The 17,322-nt window shown below is 43.8% G+C and overlaps 1 protein-coding gene across 1 annotated transcript in view; it reads left to right on the top strand.

The window, feature by feature from the left end:
- The window catches only part of LOC311147915 (nucleolar protein 4-like), a gene marked incomplete at both ends in the record, with an annotated part of 152,409 nt that overhangs the window by 86,852 nt on the left and 48,235 nt on the right, over nucleotides 1-17,322 (top strand). The window contains one exon of the mRNA XM_084184757.1: nucleotides 3,636-3,783. Coding sequence (XP_084040883.1) covers nucleotides 3,636-3,783 — 148 coding nt within the window. The remainder of the gene's footprint in view (nucleotides 1-3,635; nucleotides 3,784-17,322) is intronic.

A 17,322-nucleotide genomic window follows, 5' to 3' on the forward strand; every position in this document is an offset into this window, starting at 1 on the left:
GGTCAAATACTTATTTCCCGCATTAAAATGCAAATCAATTTATAACATTTTTGACATGCGTTTTTCTACCATTAAAATTATAGACTGATCATTTCTTTGTCAGTGGGCAAACGTACAAAATCAGCAGGGGATCAAATACTTTTTTCCCTCACTGTAGATGTTATACCTAGATGTTCAAGTCTATTTTCTTGTCATAGCTGTCTACGGACATAGGCCTGTACTGACTGCCAACCAGTTAATCCACAAAGAAGACTAGCCTAGCTTTATGTCCTCGTAAACCATCAGTGTATTCACTCAGGATGTCAGGATTGTTGAGCTAAGACATGTGTGTAAACCTAACTCATTGTAACTATGGAAGAAGACATATGCCTATAGTGAGACAGTGATGATGTCAGCTAACAAATACTTGCAGCCTCCAGTGTGATTGAGTGCTATAGGTAGTTGAGAATCCAGCTGGCAGCATCAGAATGCTGATTATGTACTCCTCTGATCTGCTTGACCTCAATAGGACATACTGCCCCTGACCCCTCCCACTCTATCTCCTCTCCACTTTATGTCCAGTGTGACAGCAGTCACAATCTAATGACAGTCTTCTTCTACAGTTTCTTCATATGGCCACCGGTTCTGTACTTAGATCCTGTCCTTGTCTTGATGCCTTCTACTGTGCCATGCTGTAGGGCTGCACCTGAGTTGACTCAACAGCGGACCAGTTAGTTGGGGAGCCTGTATCTCTCCGTGCACAGCAACGCATCAATAATGCACAGGTCAATTTGCAAGTGAAACAAGTTAACCAATAATGGAGGTGCATAAAGATGGCGACACCCATGCACTTATCACAAATTCCTTGTTTTGCTAAGTTCAGCGTGTTGTACATTGCTCTTCGTTACTATTTTGTTTGGTATGGTCATTAGCACAGTATACATGATCCCAAATGCAGCTTGAAGACGGCGGCTATTTGAAAAAATGAAAAAGTAGATTGTGCTTATTTATTGGCACATAGAACCATGTCGTGCGCCGTAGTTTAAAAACTTATAGGATAGTGCTAAAATAATGATGTCATATCTGAATTCTGCCATCTTTATGCACGTTCGCCATTGGAGTGTGTGCTGGGCAGCCAGCATGGGGGCAGATGGTGACTGACAGATCCTGTGGGGTAGGCATGCAGAGAAGGGGGGCCTCAAAACCCGCGGGGGACGCACAGCCCAAACATTGCCTGAAAAAAGAAACTTACAGTCAGTCCCCTTCAGAATGTTTCATCACTGCCCTTCTTACTAAATCAGTGCAGGCTAGTTTTAGTCTGTTTCACCTTTCCCCTAACGTTGCTCAATCAGGAAAAAAGGCTCTGATTAGGCTAGCAGTGGTAGTAGGCTAAATAACGTGTGTGTGTGCATGTATGTTGCGTCTGTGAGACTGTAGCCCAGGGTTCCCCAATTGGCGGCCCACGGGTGGTTTTATTTGTCCCCTGAAGTTTTCTGATCAAATAAATACATAAATAAATGTAAGCAAGGTTTGAAATTATAATGTTTTAGTCAAATGTTATATCTGTTTGGGGTTCTTGCGGCAATTTGCAGTCTACAAATTATTTATAATTATGTTCTGGACCCCTGACCATCCACTCAAGTAAAAATCGTCCTGCGGCTGAATCTAGTTGATGATCCCTGCTGTAGGCTAAGTGCATGTGTGCCCTCATAAGTGTTTGGAACCGAGGGGGTTATTAAGTGATAAAGAGTAGTGCAATGGATGGGTCAGAGGTTTGAGGTGAAGGCTGTGTCTTGTCAGTCTATCTGTTGTGTTGCCTGAAAGGCAGCTAGCTAGCTGCAGCACTCTGGACCTCATTACTGGGAGTTGCGGGCTCTCAGATCCTCCTCACTCTGTGCTGCAGCCGGCAGAGCCACACTGACACAAGCAGGCATAAAATGAACATTTAGGTATTGGATTGTAATAATGTCTATTTCACCATCCACATTGGCGGGTGGTGAATTTGCAGGGCACTACAGTGCGAGCATTACATTTGCTAATAAAAATAGTCAAAAGTCAAGTATGAACACGTTAGGGTTAGAAAAATGCTGCAGTAGCTGTTTTCAAAGTACTTCTGCTGTTTTGTTTCATAGCTGCTAATTGCACAAAGAAATAAGAATCCTGTACAGTATCCAACTTTGCGCAGCAACACTGCCTGGCAGGGGAGCTGTGCGCAATGAGTTAAGTGCTGATATAGATTCATTTTTGGAGGTGCACAGGCATAAAAGCTGGTCTAAAGTGAGACTTTATCCTTGTGTTTCTTGGCTATTTACATTGTTTAGTTCACAAGCTCGGTTGTTTTTCAACGTTAGTTTGAGTCTGCTGCTTCAACTGAAAGCGAAGAGATACCCTAACCTAGTCAGAACCCAAATTTCACACACACACAGACACACCTTGACAGAACTCGAGTGGCCATGTTACCATGGTAACCTCCCGCCCTTAATGGGGCAGCTGAACATTTTGTCTCTGATATTTTGGTTAAAAGTCTCAGGTCACAAAAAATGAAATGAAATTGAGCAATATACCACATTACTTCTTACTAATAAATGTTTTGTTTTAGAAACATCACAAAGCATGGTCATCTGTTTTTGTGTGCTTTTTGATGTAATTATGGTCCAAAAATATTTTGGCTGGTAAAAAATCTGAGTGGCGGGTAGATTTTTTTATCTATAGTACCTGCCACAGTGGCTGGTGTACCAAAAAGTTGGACACAAGTCAAACAAGCACCAGTGGAATGAATGTAGAATGAATGTAGAATCAGCTCCGACATGGAAAAGAAGATAGAGGCCTCAATCCTTATGGGGGTCATTAGGCTGGTTGGTTCTGGGCCTGGGTTTGGTCAGGCAGGGTCAGGGTGCCTCAGCTGGTCTGCTAATGCTTAAAGACTCTTAATGCTTCTAGACTATTAATGCTTCTTATGCCTGGTATGGGTCTGCTGATAAAGGCTGCTGGTAAATCAAGTTCTTATTGTGTTTCGTCTGTAGTCCAAGGGACTTCACAAATGGAGACAGTTGACAGATCACATTTCACATGCAGTTTTGTAGGCCCAATGATGCTCTGCAGCTCCTTGCTCAATGTGGTGACTAAAAAGGGAGAGATATTGTAATGACTGATACATCCCACTGGGCACATACCTTAATTCAACATCTATTCCACATGGTGGAAACAGCATTGATTCAACCAGTGTGTGCCCAGTGGGATATCACTTTGCTGTATTGAAAATGTGCAACGACAGGCTGCCTTTGAGTTTCTTCCATTTTCTCACACTTTCATCATAGTAAATTGTTGCCAATTATGTTCTTTTTATTTATAACAAATAGGCCTAACACTTTGTAGTCCAGACACACACCAAGCGTCTAACTGCAAAATGTAATCCCCATTTAGGTAGTCTCCCTGCTGTCACAAACAAGGTAGCCTCCCTCCGCCTCTTTTGGCAACCTCTCTGATGTCTGAGGTCTGGTCAGTCACACATTACGTCTGATACCTTCCCATCTCTTTATTTTCTCCCTCTAAGCTGTCCACGGAATGACATGACTGACTCTCTCTCTATTTCTCTTTCTCTCAATCTCTCTCTCTTTCTCATTCTCTCTCTCTCTCTCCCTGTCTTTCTCCGACAGGATGAGAGTTCAGTGAGCAGTGAGGACTTTGATATGAGCGACCCCACATGGATATCAGCTGATCACGGCCCTGCTTCCAACCTGAGTCCCCCGAACTGCGGAGAGAGAATGCACAGCCCCCAGAACGCACACATTAAGGAGGAGGACGGTAAGAAAGAGCTACTACTGCTGCTTTCTCTTTCTCTCTTTCTCTCTCTCTCTCCTCTGATCTCCCTTCTATCTCTCTCTCCTCTGATCTCCCTTCTATCTCTCTCTCCTCTGATCTCCCTTCTATCTCTCTCTCCTCTGATCTCCCTTCTATCTCTCTCCTCTCCTCTGATCTCCCTTCTCTCTCTCTCTCCTCTGATCTCCCTTCTATCTCTCTCTCCTCTGATCTCCCTCCTCTCTCTTTGATTGAAATGAAATTCCTCATAGGTATGGTTTGTGGGGAAAACGGGGAGCTTACACAAATGGAATTGTGTACCACTGTCATAAAGATACAGTAGAATGATCTGTTCAACACTGTGCCCACAACAACATGCACTCCTCACACTCACACTGAGTCAGTCAATGTGTAAGTTAGGTTGGGAGAGAGCAGGCTTTTTGGACTGTGATGTGAGTGGAGTGTAAGGCAAGGGTGAGGCGAGAGAAGATGTTGGAATACATTTCAATCAAGCGGGCCTCACCCTGCTGCCCTGCTCTCTCTCTCTGCTTCCGGTGCGGGGGAAGGGCTACTCTTCCCATACCATGGAGGAAGGGTGTGAACGGAGAGGGTTGGATGGTATGGATAGAGCTGGGGAAAGAGGGGCAGAGAGCCTGGTCAGGTCCTCTAGAACAGCTAGAGAAGACCTCAGGAGATGGGTTAAGCCACCACCACCACCTGAATGGTGTTACCCTTGAACTCTGTGTAGAGACATGACAAAAGGTCAACGTATTCTAATACACACTCTGTAGCATCCAAGTATGAGTGGTACTGAGCAGGGAAACATTTTCTCCTTAATAAGAGTACGAGCGTGTTTTACTGTGCACCATAATGCCTTTCCATGGCTCCATTTTTCAGTGGGCTGTGGAGATGCTTGGCTATGGTTGGTGACGAGGCGTTGCCTGCTGCAGCTGCCAGGTAAATGGGCAGAGGTAATCTTCCCTGAGAGAGCCATCATTACATGTCCGCTTGTAGCAAGCAGCAGCAGATGGGCCCTGGGAGCAGCATCGCACCCGGCGGATGGATGCACCGCAGAAAATAAGCTAATTAATCAAATAGTTAACAGCGGAGAACACCGCCAGCCGTACTCTCTCCTTCTCTAACTCTTTAGCAGACAAATATTGTCTAAATCATATCAGCTATTCTTAAATGCAATGTCGAAACGTCTATACAGAAATGGTTTGTTGTTAGCTAGCCATTTGTGTTGTAGCCTATTCGTTGTGTCAGTGCATCAAGGGAAACGTTTTCTGTCTGAGGATATGAAATGTTTATGGGAACCTCCAATATGACCCTCCAATAGAGAACTTTAAACAGACAATCTTGACTTGCTAGCTATGTCATGGTGAATGATTTGCCGGAGGGAGTTAACCTTGTTCCTCAGCCACACTAGCTGTTTATTTGGAACGGACTGGCTCCTCTCCCTCCATCCATCCCATTTGTCTGCTCTCCGAGGTGGGATTCAGGTCTCCCCTAAGAGGGGGGCCGGGGTGGGGAAGGGGTCTCATTTTGACTCGGAGGGCTGTGCCATGTTCCAGGATGTCCCCCAAGAGATTCTCAGGCCCTGTGGTTAAGAGTGGCTGTGATTGCACTGGGGCTCCAGAGGGAACCAAGAGGGGCTCCTGATGCACTGACCTCCCCAGCCTGAGAAGCTCCTCAGGCAGCTGGCTGAGCTGTGGACTGGCCCCTCGAGGAGCTCTCACTGGAGATGTGACTGAAAGGGTCATTGGGCGAGTGTCTGTGACAACAAATGTAACACTCTGTAGTACTGTAGGCACTAGGCACTCCGTCCCTCACCAGGGATTATTCTTAGTAAAATGATTTTGTCTTCTCCGAGTACTCCCATGGTTTCTGCTGCTGCAGAACCAAGAACACCCATTACAAGTGATTTAGGAAGTTTGTTTCTATGTGTGTTTCCTGCTTTAGATTAAGCGCTAAAATGACAGAGCACTACTGTACTTGTTTAGCTAGCTACTGTGATTTCCCACACTGATGTACAGCACTGTACCATATAGGGAAGGTGGTGGAAAACACTATGCTACATGAGGACAGGGAACCAGGACAACATGGTCCATATCTTGTGTGTAGTACTAGGGCTAGCTTTGAGCACACACACACACACACACACACACACATACACACACACACACACACACACACACACACACACACACACACACACACACACACACACACACACAATGCAAGGCTAAACTGGCTTTAGGAACCATCAGACTGTCATTTCCCTACATTTCTCATTGACCGTACACTGTTTACGTCCCTGCTTCCCTGCCTGGACTAGAGGCAGAGAGAGAGCAGAGCAGAGTACTACCACTACCACTACCGCTACACTGCTGCAGCCTCTAGGCCAGAGGCATGTGTTTGAAGTCACCTAAAGTAGGCCAGTTGAAAATGACAGGATGACTTTGAGCCGCCTCCCCCCAGAGCTAAGCGATCGAGGTCAACTGTTCAACAAAATAAATAGATGATAATAGCAATGCTGGATTATCTAATAGTCAGCGTAATGAGCTGAGGAGGCCCGGTGGCAAAATATACTTGATGTATGGACGGCTGGAACATGGGTACTGTTGTTAGGTAATGAACCCCGCTGCTCCAAAACACTCTAATAGGACAATACCTAATAAGACCTAGCCAATACTTGTTATAAGCACCACAGATTCCTTACATCAGTATCGGATAGTCTAACAGAACAACACAGTAGTTATTATTTGAGAAAATTAGATGATTACATACAGTTGAAGTCGGAAGTTTACATACACCTTAGCCAAATACATTTAAACTCAGTTTTTCACAATTCCTGACATTTAATCCTAGTAAAGATTCCCTGTCTTAGGTCAGTTAGGATCACCACTTTATTTTAAGAATGTGAAATGTCAGAATAATAGTAGAGAGAATGATTTATTTCTGCTTTTATTTCTTTCATCACATTCCCAGTGGGTCAGAAGTTTACATACACTCAATTAGTATTTGTTAGCATTGCCTTTAAATTGTTTAACTTGGGTCAAACGTTTCGGGTAGCCTTCCACAAGCTTCCCACAATAAGTTGGGTGAATTGTGGCCCATTCCTCCTGACAGAGCTGGTGTAACTGAGTCAGGTTTGTAGGCCTCCTTGCTCGCACACGCTTTTTCAGTTCTGCCCACAAATGTTGAGGTCAGGGCTTTGTGATGGCCACCTTGACTTTGTTGTCCTTAAGCCTTTTTGCCACAACTTTGGAAGTATGCTTGGGGTCATTGTCCATTTGGAAGACCCATTTGCGATCAAGCTTTAACTTCCTGACTGATGTCTTGAGATGTTGCTTCAATATATCCACATAATTTTCCTTCCTCATGATGCCATCTATTTTGTGAAGTGCACCATTCCCTCCTGCAGCAAAGCACCCCCACAGCATGATGCTGCCACCCCGTGCTTCACGGTTGGGATGGTGTTCTTTGGCTTGCAAGCCTCCCCCTTTTCCTCCAAACATAACGATGGTCATTATGGCCAAACAGTTATATTTTTGTTTCATCAGACCAGAGGACATTTCTCCAAAAAGTACGATCTTTGTCCCCATGTGAAGTTGCAAACCGTAGTATGGCTTTTTTATGCCGGTTTTGGAGCAGTGGCTTCTTCCTTGCTGAACGGCCTTTCAGGTTATGTCGATATAGGACTCGTTTTACAGTGGATATAGATACTTTTGTACCTGTTTCCTCCAGCATCTTCACAAGGTCCTTTGCTGTTGTTCTGGGATTGATTTGCACTTTTCGCACCAAAGTATGTTCATCTCTAGGAGACAGAACGCGTCTCCTTCCTGAGCGGTATGACAGCTACGTGGTCCCATGGTGTTTATACTTGCGTACTATTGTTTGTACAGATGAACGTGGTACCTTCAGGCGTTTGGAAATTGCTCCCAAGGATGAACCAGACTTGTGGAGGTCTACAATTATTTTTTACAAATACATCCAAAGGTACACCTCCAATTGACTCAAATGATGTCAATTAGCCTATCAGAAGCTTCTAAAGCCATGACATCATTTTCTGGAATTTTCCAAGCTGTTTAAAGGCACAGTCAACTTTGTGTATGTAAACTTCTGACCCACTGGAATTGTGATACAGTGAATTATAAGTGAAATAATCTGTCTGTAAACAATTGTTGGAAAAATTACTTGTGTCATGCACAAAGTAGATGTCCTAACCGACTTGCCAAAACTATAGTTTGTTAACAAGAAATTTGTGGAGTGGTTGAAAAACGAGTTTTAATGACTCCAATCTAAGTGTATGTAAACTTCTGACTTCAACTGTATGTACTGTACTATGCCAACCAGAGAAATTCCTTGGACAAATGAGCACATTTTGATTGATTGATGAGGATTACAAAGTAATGGCTTAATATAATAATAATAATAATAATGGCTTAATGTTATGTGTAATGAACAGGAAGTTGAACTAAATAATATAACCCATAGAAAAAACCTGCCACACCTGACCTTCAATAACAGAGGGAAACAAAGTATTAGGCTAAAGGCACAATTGGGATTAAAGATGGCCAACCCATTGGAAACGTTAGTGTGTTTGAGTGACAGCGCCTTGAGAAGCCTCATTAGTGTCAGCTGTGTCAGGTCCATTTATGTGGTTTCTCCAAGCCAGGGATTCCTTGAGTACTGTCTGTCCCTGACCATAGTACTGGGTTTAAGACGCAGGCTAGGAGGCCATCTGAATAAACCTGCATCTGTTGAGAAGAAAAGTGGTTTCATTCCAAATGGCACCCTATTCCCTATATAGTGCACTACTTTTGACCAGGGCCATTGGGGTGCCATTTGGGCTCTGGTCAACAGTAGTGCACTATATAGGGAATAGGGTACCATTTGGTACGAAACCAGTATTTCTACTACTGCCACACTCATACAGCGCTCTAAGGCAAGTAAGGGGAGGCGATAAAAATCATGCCGATAATCATGTAATAACCTAATGGAACTACTATAACAATTCAGCGCCGTTAGCATATTATATTTCACAGTGTGTTCTATTTGATTATGAGTGTGTTTGCCAAGTTCATCTCTGGGATTTGGGGCTTGAGCAACCGCACGCACGCGAGAGAGAGGCTGCAGAGTGAAGATAAAATCTAAAGGCATCTTCAGATTAATTATGGGAGAGGAACAGGATAGGAGGAGTAGGCTGTTCTTTTGTCCAGCTAGAATATACCCCCACCTACCCCCAATTCCACAGGCTTCTGAGAGATGCCAACTACCCCAAATGTGTGCACGCTTGCGTATGTGTTGGCATGTGGTGTGGGAGGATGTCTACCACTAGTTGTGTCCTCATTTGTGCAGGGGAAGGATGCTTTCCACTGAGATAGGGCAGAAGCCTGTTAATTATTAACTGCACCCCCCTCCACGACACACAAAAATAATAAGGCAAGTAAATTAATTATTACGAGCAAAAGCTCACTCGCAGGGCGAGAGACGGATAACAATTTGTTTTGTCTACAGGAATGAGCACCAGCTGTGATTGAACGCCTGCCTGCCTGTTGGCATATTTATAATCAGTGTGTGTTTCTCAGGGAAACTGCAATTAGATGGCTGACTTTTAGCAGGAACAGTGTCTCCAACCTGGTCTTAATGAGGCAGTAGCAGCTTTGAGTGAATGGCTGGACGCTGCCTCAGAATGTTGTGACCCTCCCTCCTGGCTGGCTGCCATAAGGGATAGAGAGGTTTAGTGACCTCCATCTGCTTTCTTCCCCCTGCTAGTTAACTGCTAAGCTCTTCCCAGTCTCATTCCCTGGCTGAGTACAATGTGTGTGTGTACAATACCAGTCAAAAGTTTGGACACACCTACTCAGTCAAGGGATTTTCTTAATTTTTACTATTTTCTACATTGTAGAATAATAGTGAAGACATCAACATTATGAAATAACACATATGGAATCATGAAGTAACCAAAAAAGTGATAAACAAATCAAAATAGATTTTAGATTTTAGATTCTTCAAAGTAGCCATCCTTTGCCTTGATGACAGCTTTGCACACTCTTGGCATTCTCTCAACCAGCTTCATGAGGTAGTCACCTGGAATGACTTTAAATTAACAGGTGTGCCTTGTTAAAAGTTAATTTGTGGAATGTATTTCCTTCTTAATGCATTTGAGCCAATCAGTTGTGTTGTGACAAGGTAGGGGTGGTATACAGAAGATAGCCCTATTTGGTAAAAGACCAAGTCCATATTATGGCAAGAACAGCTCAAATAAGCAAAGAGAAACAACAGTCCATCATTACTTTAAGACATGAAGGTCAGTCAATACGGAAAATTGTCTTTGACAATTTTTATGGCCTTCATCTGACACCGCCTGGAATAGAGGTCCTGGATGGCAGGAAGCTTGTGTAGTAATCAAAAAAGTGTTAAACAAATCAAAATATATTTTAGATTTTAGATTCTTCGAAGTAGCCACCCTTTGCCTTGATGACAGCTTTGCACACTCTTGGCATTCTCTCAATCAGCTTCACCTGGAATGCTTTTCCAACAGTCTTGAAGGAGTTCCCACATATGCTGAGCACTTGTTGGCTGCTTTTCCTTCACTCTGCGGTCCAACTCATCCCAAACCATCTCAATTGGGTTGAGGTCGGGTGATTGTGGAGGCCAGGTCATCTGATGCAGCACTCCATCACTCTCCTTCTTGGTCAAATAGCCCTTACACAGCCTGGAGGTGTGTTGGGTCATTGTCCTGTTGAAAAACAAATGATAGTCCCACTAAGCGCAAACCAGATGGGATCAGTGTCACCAGTGTCACCAGCAAAGCACCCCCACACCATCACACCTCCTCCTCCATGCTTCACGGTGGGAACCACACATGCGGAGATCATCCGTTCACCTACTCTGCGTCTTACAAAGACACGGCGGTTGGAACCAAAAATCTCAAAATCTGAAATGTTCCGTATTGACCTTTATTTCTTAAAGTAATGATGGACTGTCGTTTCTCTTTGCTTATTTGAGCTGTTCTCACCATAATATGGTTACTACATGATTCCATATGTGTTATTTCATAGTTTTGATGTCTTCAATATTATTCTACAATTTAGAAAATAGTAAAAATAAAGAAAAACCTTTGAATGAGTAGGTGTGTCCAAACTTTTGACTGGTACTGTATGTGTGTGTGTGTGTGTGTGTGTGTGTGTATTTTTAAGACCTTGGGATCACTCCCCACCCATGTCTCTTATTGTTTTATGGGAGGGTAGAAGGGTGCATTTCAGAGAACCGGCGTAAAGGTTGCCCCATAAATCTCCAAATCTGGAAATTTGTACCAGTCCGTATCAGTCACTCTCCTGATTCACCCCACCCCCAACACCCAATTGGACGGCTCAGATTAGATAAGTTGCAACGACGGAGTGTCTGTTTGTCTTTCTAAATTTTAAAGGTGGTTCCTCGGCAGCACCCAGTGACTCAAGGTATTGCGACAGCTACTTTAGCCTCAGCAACATCAACAGAAGGGTTCAGAGCAGTTAAGGAGCACCCTTTCATTGCCGTCACTGGGTTTGTGTGAAATAGCTGCCTGTTTCACCCAACTAAGCTTGCTATGTATGGCTAGAGTCAGCATGTTAGGCTGCTACCTACATACAGTAGAGTAGAGTGCAGTGTAGTACAGTACAGTAAAGTACAATACAGTGTATTACAACAGTAATACACTGTATTGTACCTACACTAATGGAAATATTCCGTTCAATCGAGTACACTGAATATTCAGTTCAATCGAGTACACTGAATGAACAACAAAGACGGAATACAATATTACATTTGATTAAATAGTTTGGGGAATGGCCAGATGATGTGATGGCATGTAGCCCTATGCGGTGCTGCTGGCATCGAAACCCCCTGCTGGGGGAAAGGAGTTCCAATGATGGGCCTTAAGGTTATTATAGCTGGTAGTGGTGGGGAGGTGGATGGTTGTCAAAAACCATTGGTTGAGAGAGAGGAGGGTGATCATTGCAAGAGTGAGCCCATAGGCTAAACAGCAAGCATGAGGAATGTCCATTATTGTGCTTGTAGACTATAAGGTAAATGACATTCCGCACATGGCTAGTAAGAAAGAGGAGAAGAAACAAGACACTATGATAATATGTTTGTATTCATTCCCACAATGCCTGTAGCATAGAAAACAAAGTGAATTATGATATGCTTACTGGATGACGTTAAGCGAGTATTCAGACCAGCCTTCCTGATTTGAACTTTCGTAAACTAAATTTGTGTTTGTCAGTCTTAACATAGCCCGATGATGGTGTACGTCCTATCCCTCCACAGTGAGGAATGGGAATGGGGGCAGAGTAGTTCCAGAGCTTACAAGATGAGACAGATGTTTCCAAGAGAGGGATATGAGATCACCCAGGAACCCAGCTGCCGGGTTAAGCCTACTACACCGCCTATTGACGTGGATAGGGCTGTGGCGGTCTTGAAATTTTGTCAGCCGGTGATTGTCAAGCAAATAACTGTTGGTCTCACGGTAATTGACCGTTGATTAACATAAACACATTTAGCATCTCCTGGCTTTCACGCATAGCCTACAAGCCACTGATGCAGACCTTTGGAACATCTACATTTTAAAAAGTCTAATAAATCCAGTTAATATAGCCTACACCATCACAATAAAGCCATTATTTATTTTAGACAGGTCTAAAGAAACATGATATGAAGAAAATGTGGTAAATTTCAGAAGAACAGAATAACATACTCTGAGTTGTCCTTATGTTAGGCCCTGATCTATCTATGCCATATGGCTGTGGGCTACACTAGTTCATTTAGCAGACAAGATTTGCTTAGAATTCCATGGCATTATTTTATATTATTTACAGTATGAAGAAGACAATTGAACATAGCTGAATAAAATGGAAAGGATGTTTTTCTGTGTTAAGCGGTTAACAAAAAAACAGGTACTCCTATATGCTTAATTTAGAGTTAAATTTGTGATACAAATGTTGGACTATATGTTTAGATTTTGAATACATTCTAAGGCTGCATGATGCGACTCTAATGATGATTTGAAAAAAGTTGCATGAAAGGCATGAGCTCTGCTTTGTTTTTTGCACACTTCATCAGTCTCTCATTCACAATTTGACAAGCACTTGATAATGCCTTGAATTTCCCGGCTGTATCCCCTTTGTGTGGCTGTAATGCCCCCAAAAATGCCTTTTGTGTCCAGTGGCCGTTATGCCCTTGAATTTAATGATTATAATTCTCCTGGCTGCGTGCCGAAGCACCTCTCACTCACATGGCTCTCAGTCACATGATCAGGTCTTTCTCACAGGCTACAAGTGAATACAACCTCCCGAGTGGCGCAGTGGTCTAAGGCACTGCATCACAGTGCTAGCTGTGCCACTAGAGATCCTGGTTCGAATCCAGGCTCTGTCGTAGCCAGCCGCGACCGGGAGACCCATGGGGCGGCGCACAATTGGCCCAGCGTTGTCCAGGGTAGGGGAGGGAATGGCCGGCAGGGATGTAGCTCAGTTGGTAGAGCATGGCGTTTGCAACGCCAGGGTTGTGGGTTCGCTTCCCACGGGGGGCCAGTATGAAAAATAAAAAAGAATGTATGCACTCACTAACTGTAAGTCGCTCTGGATAAGAGCGTCTGCTAAATATGTAAAATGTAAATACAGACACATCGGGGACGCAACAGCGCGCATCCTTATCCAATTCCAAGGCGCATATTGAAGATATTGGAAGAACTGTCCACATTTACTTTTTGTCAGCCAACAAGATGAGTAGGCCTAACAAACAGCAAAAGCACTAGTCTCTGTCAATCTACTATCCCCCATAGTACAAAAGTTGACCTATTGTATTCTGTGCGAGAAATAAATATTCCAAACATAGTCTGGGACAGTTGTGGGATGTGATAGATCCCAAATTAATACAACCACTAATATCATAAAACATGTTTTAAGCAATGAGCCTGACGCAACAGATAAGAACGTTAAGCTTCAAACGTTGATAAACTATTAGGCTATTTCTTCACATTATAAGCGCAGCAATGCGCACACAGCAGTAGCCTATAAGCGCGTATGTTCAATTAGCAGGAAAACACCATTCTCAAAAGTGACCACAAATGTGATTATGCATGTAATGCTTTTATTATAAAGGTGCATTTTTGATAAGTGTGAAATTTGTTTTTATTTAGAATGGACCATTATCATGCACCTGTCTCGAAACAGGGCCAGCGGAAGAAAATACATGTAATCTATGCACTTAAATAGCGAATGGAGGACGGTTTTCCCGTGGTTAATTTTCATGCCAGCCAGGGAGGCTATATTTCTGTTTTAAAGAGAAGCAATGCGCTTAATATTAGGAACGTTTAGAAATAAATATAGTAGGCCTAGCCTATAGAAAGCTGATGGGATCCTCCTCTTTTTAATAGAGGCCATCACTCTGTTTTCTCACGCAATTGCATAGCCTATAGAAATGTTCAGCTCATGGGCTCTCATTAAGTGTTTGATTAGATATTCGATAACATTTGCATTGATGTCAGAGTAATTAGAGGGACAATAGAGTGCTGAGTACCAGGCAGTTAGCAAGTTTGGTAGGCTACTAATGACCATCAGCAGCATCAGAGCTTGGAGAAGCCTAACATGGAATTTGACTGCCGTCATGACTTGTGACCGCCGGTGTGGCGGTAATACGGTCACCGTAACAGCCCTAGACGGGGACAGAAGGGCTAAAACCATCCCACCACCACCACCACAGCCCTGGCTTCAAATAATCATCTAGCCTAGCGTAACAACCCCTCGTACGTTCACACAGCTAGGTCAAAGGCTGTGTGCAAGGTTAGGGTGGGAGGAACTCTGGGCCACAACACTGACAAGCCCTCCATAGGCCCGAAGGTGAAGATTAGCATGCTCTCGTAGCCATATTTACACTTTGCATACAGTAGGATCTTAATTTGATAACTTTTTTGTTTGCTGTGAATGTTCCTGCACTGCAGGAAATGCAAACTTGTAGTGCATTCAAGGTTTAAAGGTAGACTCAGCAAATTGACGTTGCCATGAGCAGCACTGCAGATATTGAGATGAGCGAGATGTAACACTTGGCTCTCACACAGTCACACACAGTATCTGCATGTGCACGGGTTCGCTTCACGCCGTTTACAGCGTGGTAGCCAGAGCACCAAAACAGCGGAGAAGTTGAGCTTCGCACTTCAACGCTCTTAGTTGTTGTGGAAATTGACCCACTATGCTGTTTACTTTTTTAAATGTCCGACTTGATTTGCCCTAACAAAAAATGTATCAACCCTACAAAACATTTCCATTAATTATAATCCACATAATAATTCACATTTCATGTTGCAACAGGATTATTTTTCTACTGTAGCAAACTGGCTCAAATTAAGATCCTACATCTGTACATGCACTTTCCCTCAATCCGTGAATAACCAAGGATTGCATATCAGTTAGAATATAACAGCGCATCAGTTAGAATATTAATGTTAGAAATCCTTTCATCTATACAATTTTGTATAGCCTACATGTAACTAACAGAACAATTATTTTGACTTTCCCCAATAACATGCAGAGCAATGCTCTCTAGATGTAGCGATTTATCTGCTCTTCTTTTCTCTCTTGCCGTACTTTTCCTGTTTGTCTCCTTTAAGGAGCTCTAGTCTGCATATATCCCCTACCCTGCCGGACCCACCCTTCCCCGTCCTCGCCCTGTGAGCAGTCTGATTCCCTGCCTGCTGCCCTCCCCGTGGGGATTGGGCTTTTGCTGGAGGGAAATGAGATCAGATAAAGCTCCCTCCGGCTCCGACTCTAGCCCTGGCCCCACAGGATCCTACACTCCAGTCACTCACACAGCCACAGCCTGATACTGGAGGAGAGGAGCGGGACTCAGAGAGGGATAGTTGTGCAGTGTGGCGCAGTGCTCTGCTGCACTTACTTGGCTGGCCATGGAGGGAGGCAAGGCAGACAGGATAGGACACGGCGCCAGGTGGGACTGGGACTGGGACTGGGCTCTGCTGAGGAGATGCTGCCACATGACGACTTAGTCAACATCGTGCTTACCTGCTAGGCTAACGTCCATGGCCATCAGAAATACGGTATCATTCATATCAGGCACAATATATAAGCTAAATATAGAGGCGAAAGAAACGCACACCTATTTAGACGAGGTGCTGGCTAACGGAGTAAAACACTTGAAAAATTGTGCCAGTAACCAAAAGGTTGCTGGTTCTAATCCCCGAGCCGACTAGGTGAAAAATCTGTCGATGTGCCCTTGAGCAAGTCACTTAACCCTAATTGCTCCTGTAAGTCTCTCTGGATAAGAGCGTCTGCTAAATGACTAAAACATAAAGAAAGAAAGAAAAGAAAAAGAAAAGGAAAGCCGCACACTCTAGTAGCTCAGATGCAATAATTTAATAACCTAATAACCAACGTTTCGGTATACCCTGATGAAGACAGCTTGTCTGTTATACCCTGATGAAGACAGCTTGTCTGTCGAAACGTTGGTTATTAGGTTATTAAATTATTGCATATGAGCTACTAGAGTGTGCGGCTTTCCTTTTCTTTTTCAATATATAAGCTAAACAGTGTTACTCTTCTCAAAATATTGTCTGGAATGGAGTAAATGCAATTCAATTCACTCCATTCCAGCCATTAAACTCCATTCCAGCATTATTATGAGCCGTCCTCCCCTCAGCAGCCTCCACATGGTGGAAAGGGTTCTACATGGAACCAAAAGGGTTCTACCTGAAGCCAAAAAGGATTATCATATGGGGACAGCCGAAGAACCCTTTTAGGTTCTAGATAACACCTTTTTTTCTAAGAATGTAATCATACTTTGTTTCCAGCAGTGTGTTCATGTGTCAGTACTACCTACCTCTTCCCCCTTCCCATCATCGTTATTCATTAGGCTAGAAAACCCCCATTGGCTATTAGCCCAGAGAAACTGAGAAGTGGAGAGAGTCTTTGTGCAGCACTTTCCGGACAAATAATAGGCGGCTGCTGACTCCTCCTCCTGCGCCAGTATTGATAACCAGCAGCCCCCCAATCAGTACCCCCTCCCCTCCCCGCATCCAGCAGCCAGCCAGTCCAGCCACCCACCCTGCCTCTGCCTGCCCCAGCCTCCCAGAATACAAGTGACAATGCCACGGAGCGCTCAGTCCCATCCCCATCCCCACCACAGGCTCACACAACTGGGGCAGCCTCTCCTCTTTTGTCGCTCTCAATCCCCTTTCTGTCCCCTTTTCTCTGAGGCAGGCCTACAATGGAACAATTGCATTCTCCAAAATATGATAGACTAAGCCTACAGTAGGTCCTATGTGTAAGCTAATATGTGTGGAGTGTAGCCTAGTGCCAATGTCAATGTTATTAGTAGGAGAGGAACTCTGAAAAGATGTGTGTGCTTGTCCAGTTGTACGTATCATTAGTATCATGCTTCTTCTCAGAACATGGCGCCTGTTAATGAGGTGCAGGCTGTAGGAAGGCTGTTAACACCAGAGATGTGTTCTGTTCTATTCTATCCCTTCCTCTAATGTTAATAATGGGG

This window comes from Coregonus lavaretus (genome assembly GCF_964263955.1).
Source record: "Coregonus lavaretus genome assembly, chromosome: 20".
NCBI lineage: Eukaryota > Metazoa > Chordata > Actinopteri > Salmoniformes > Salmonidae > Coregonus > Coregonus lavaretus.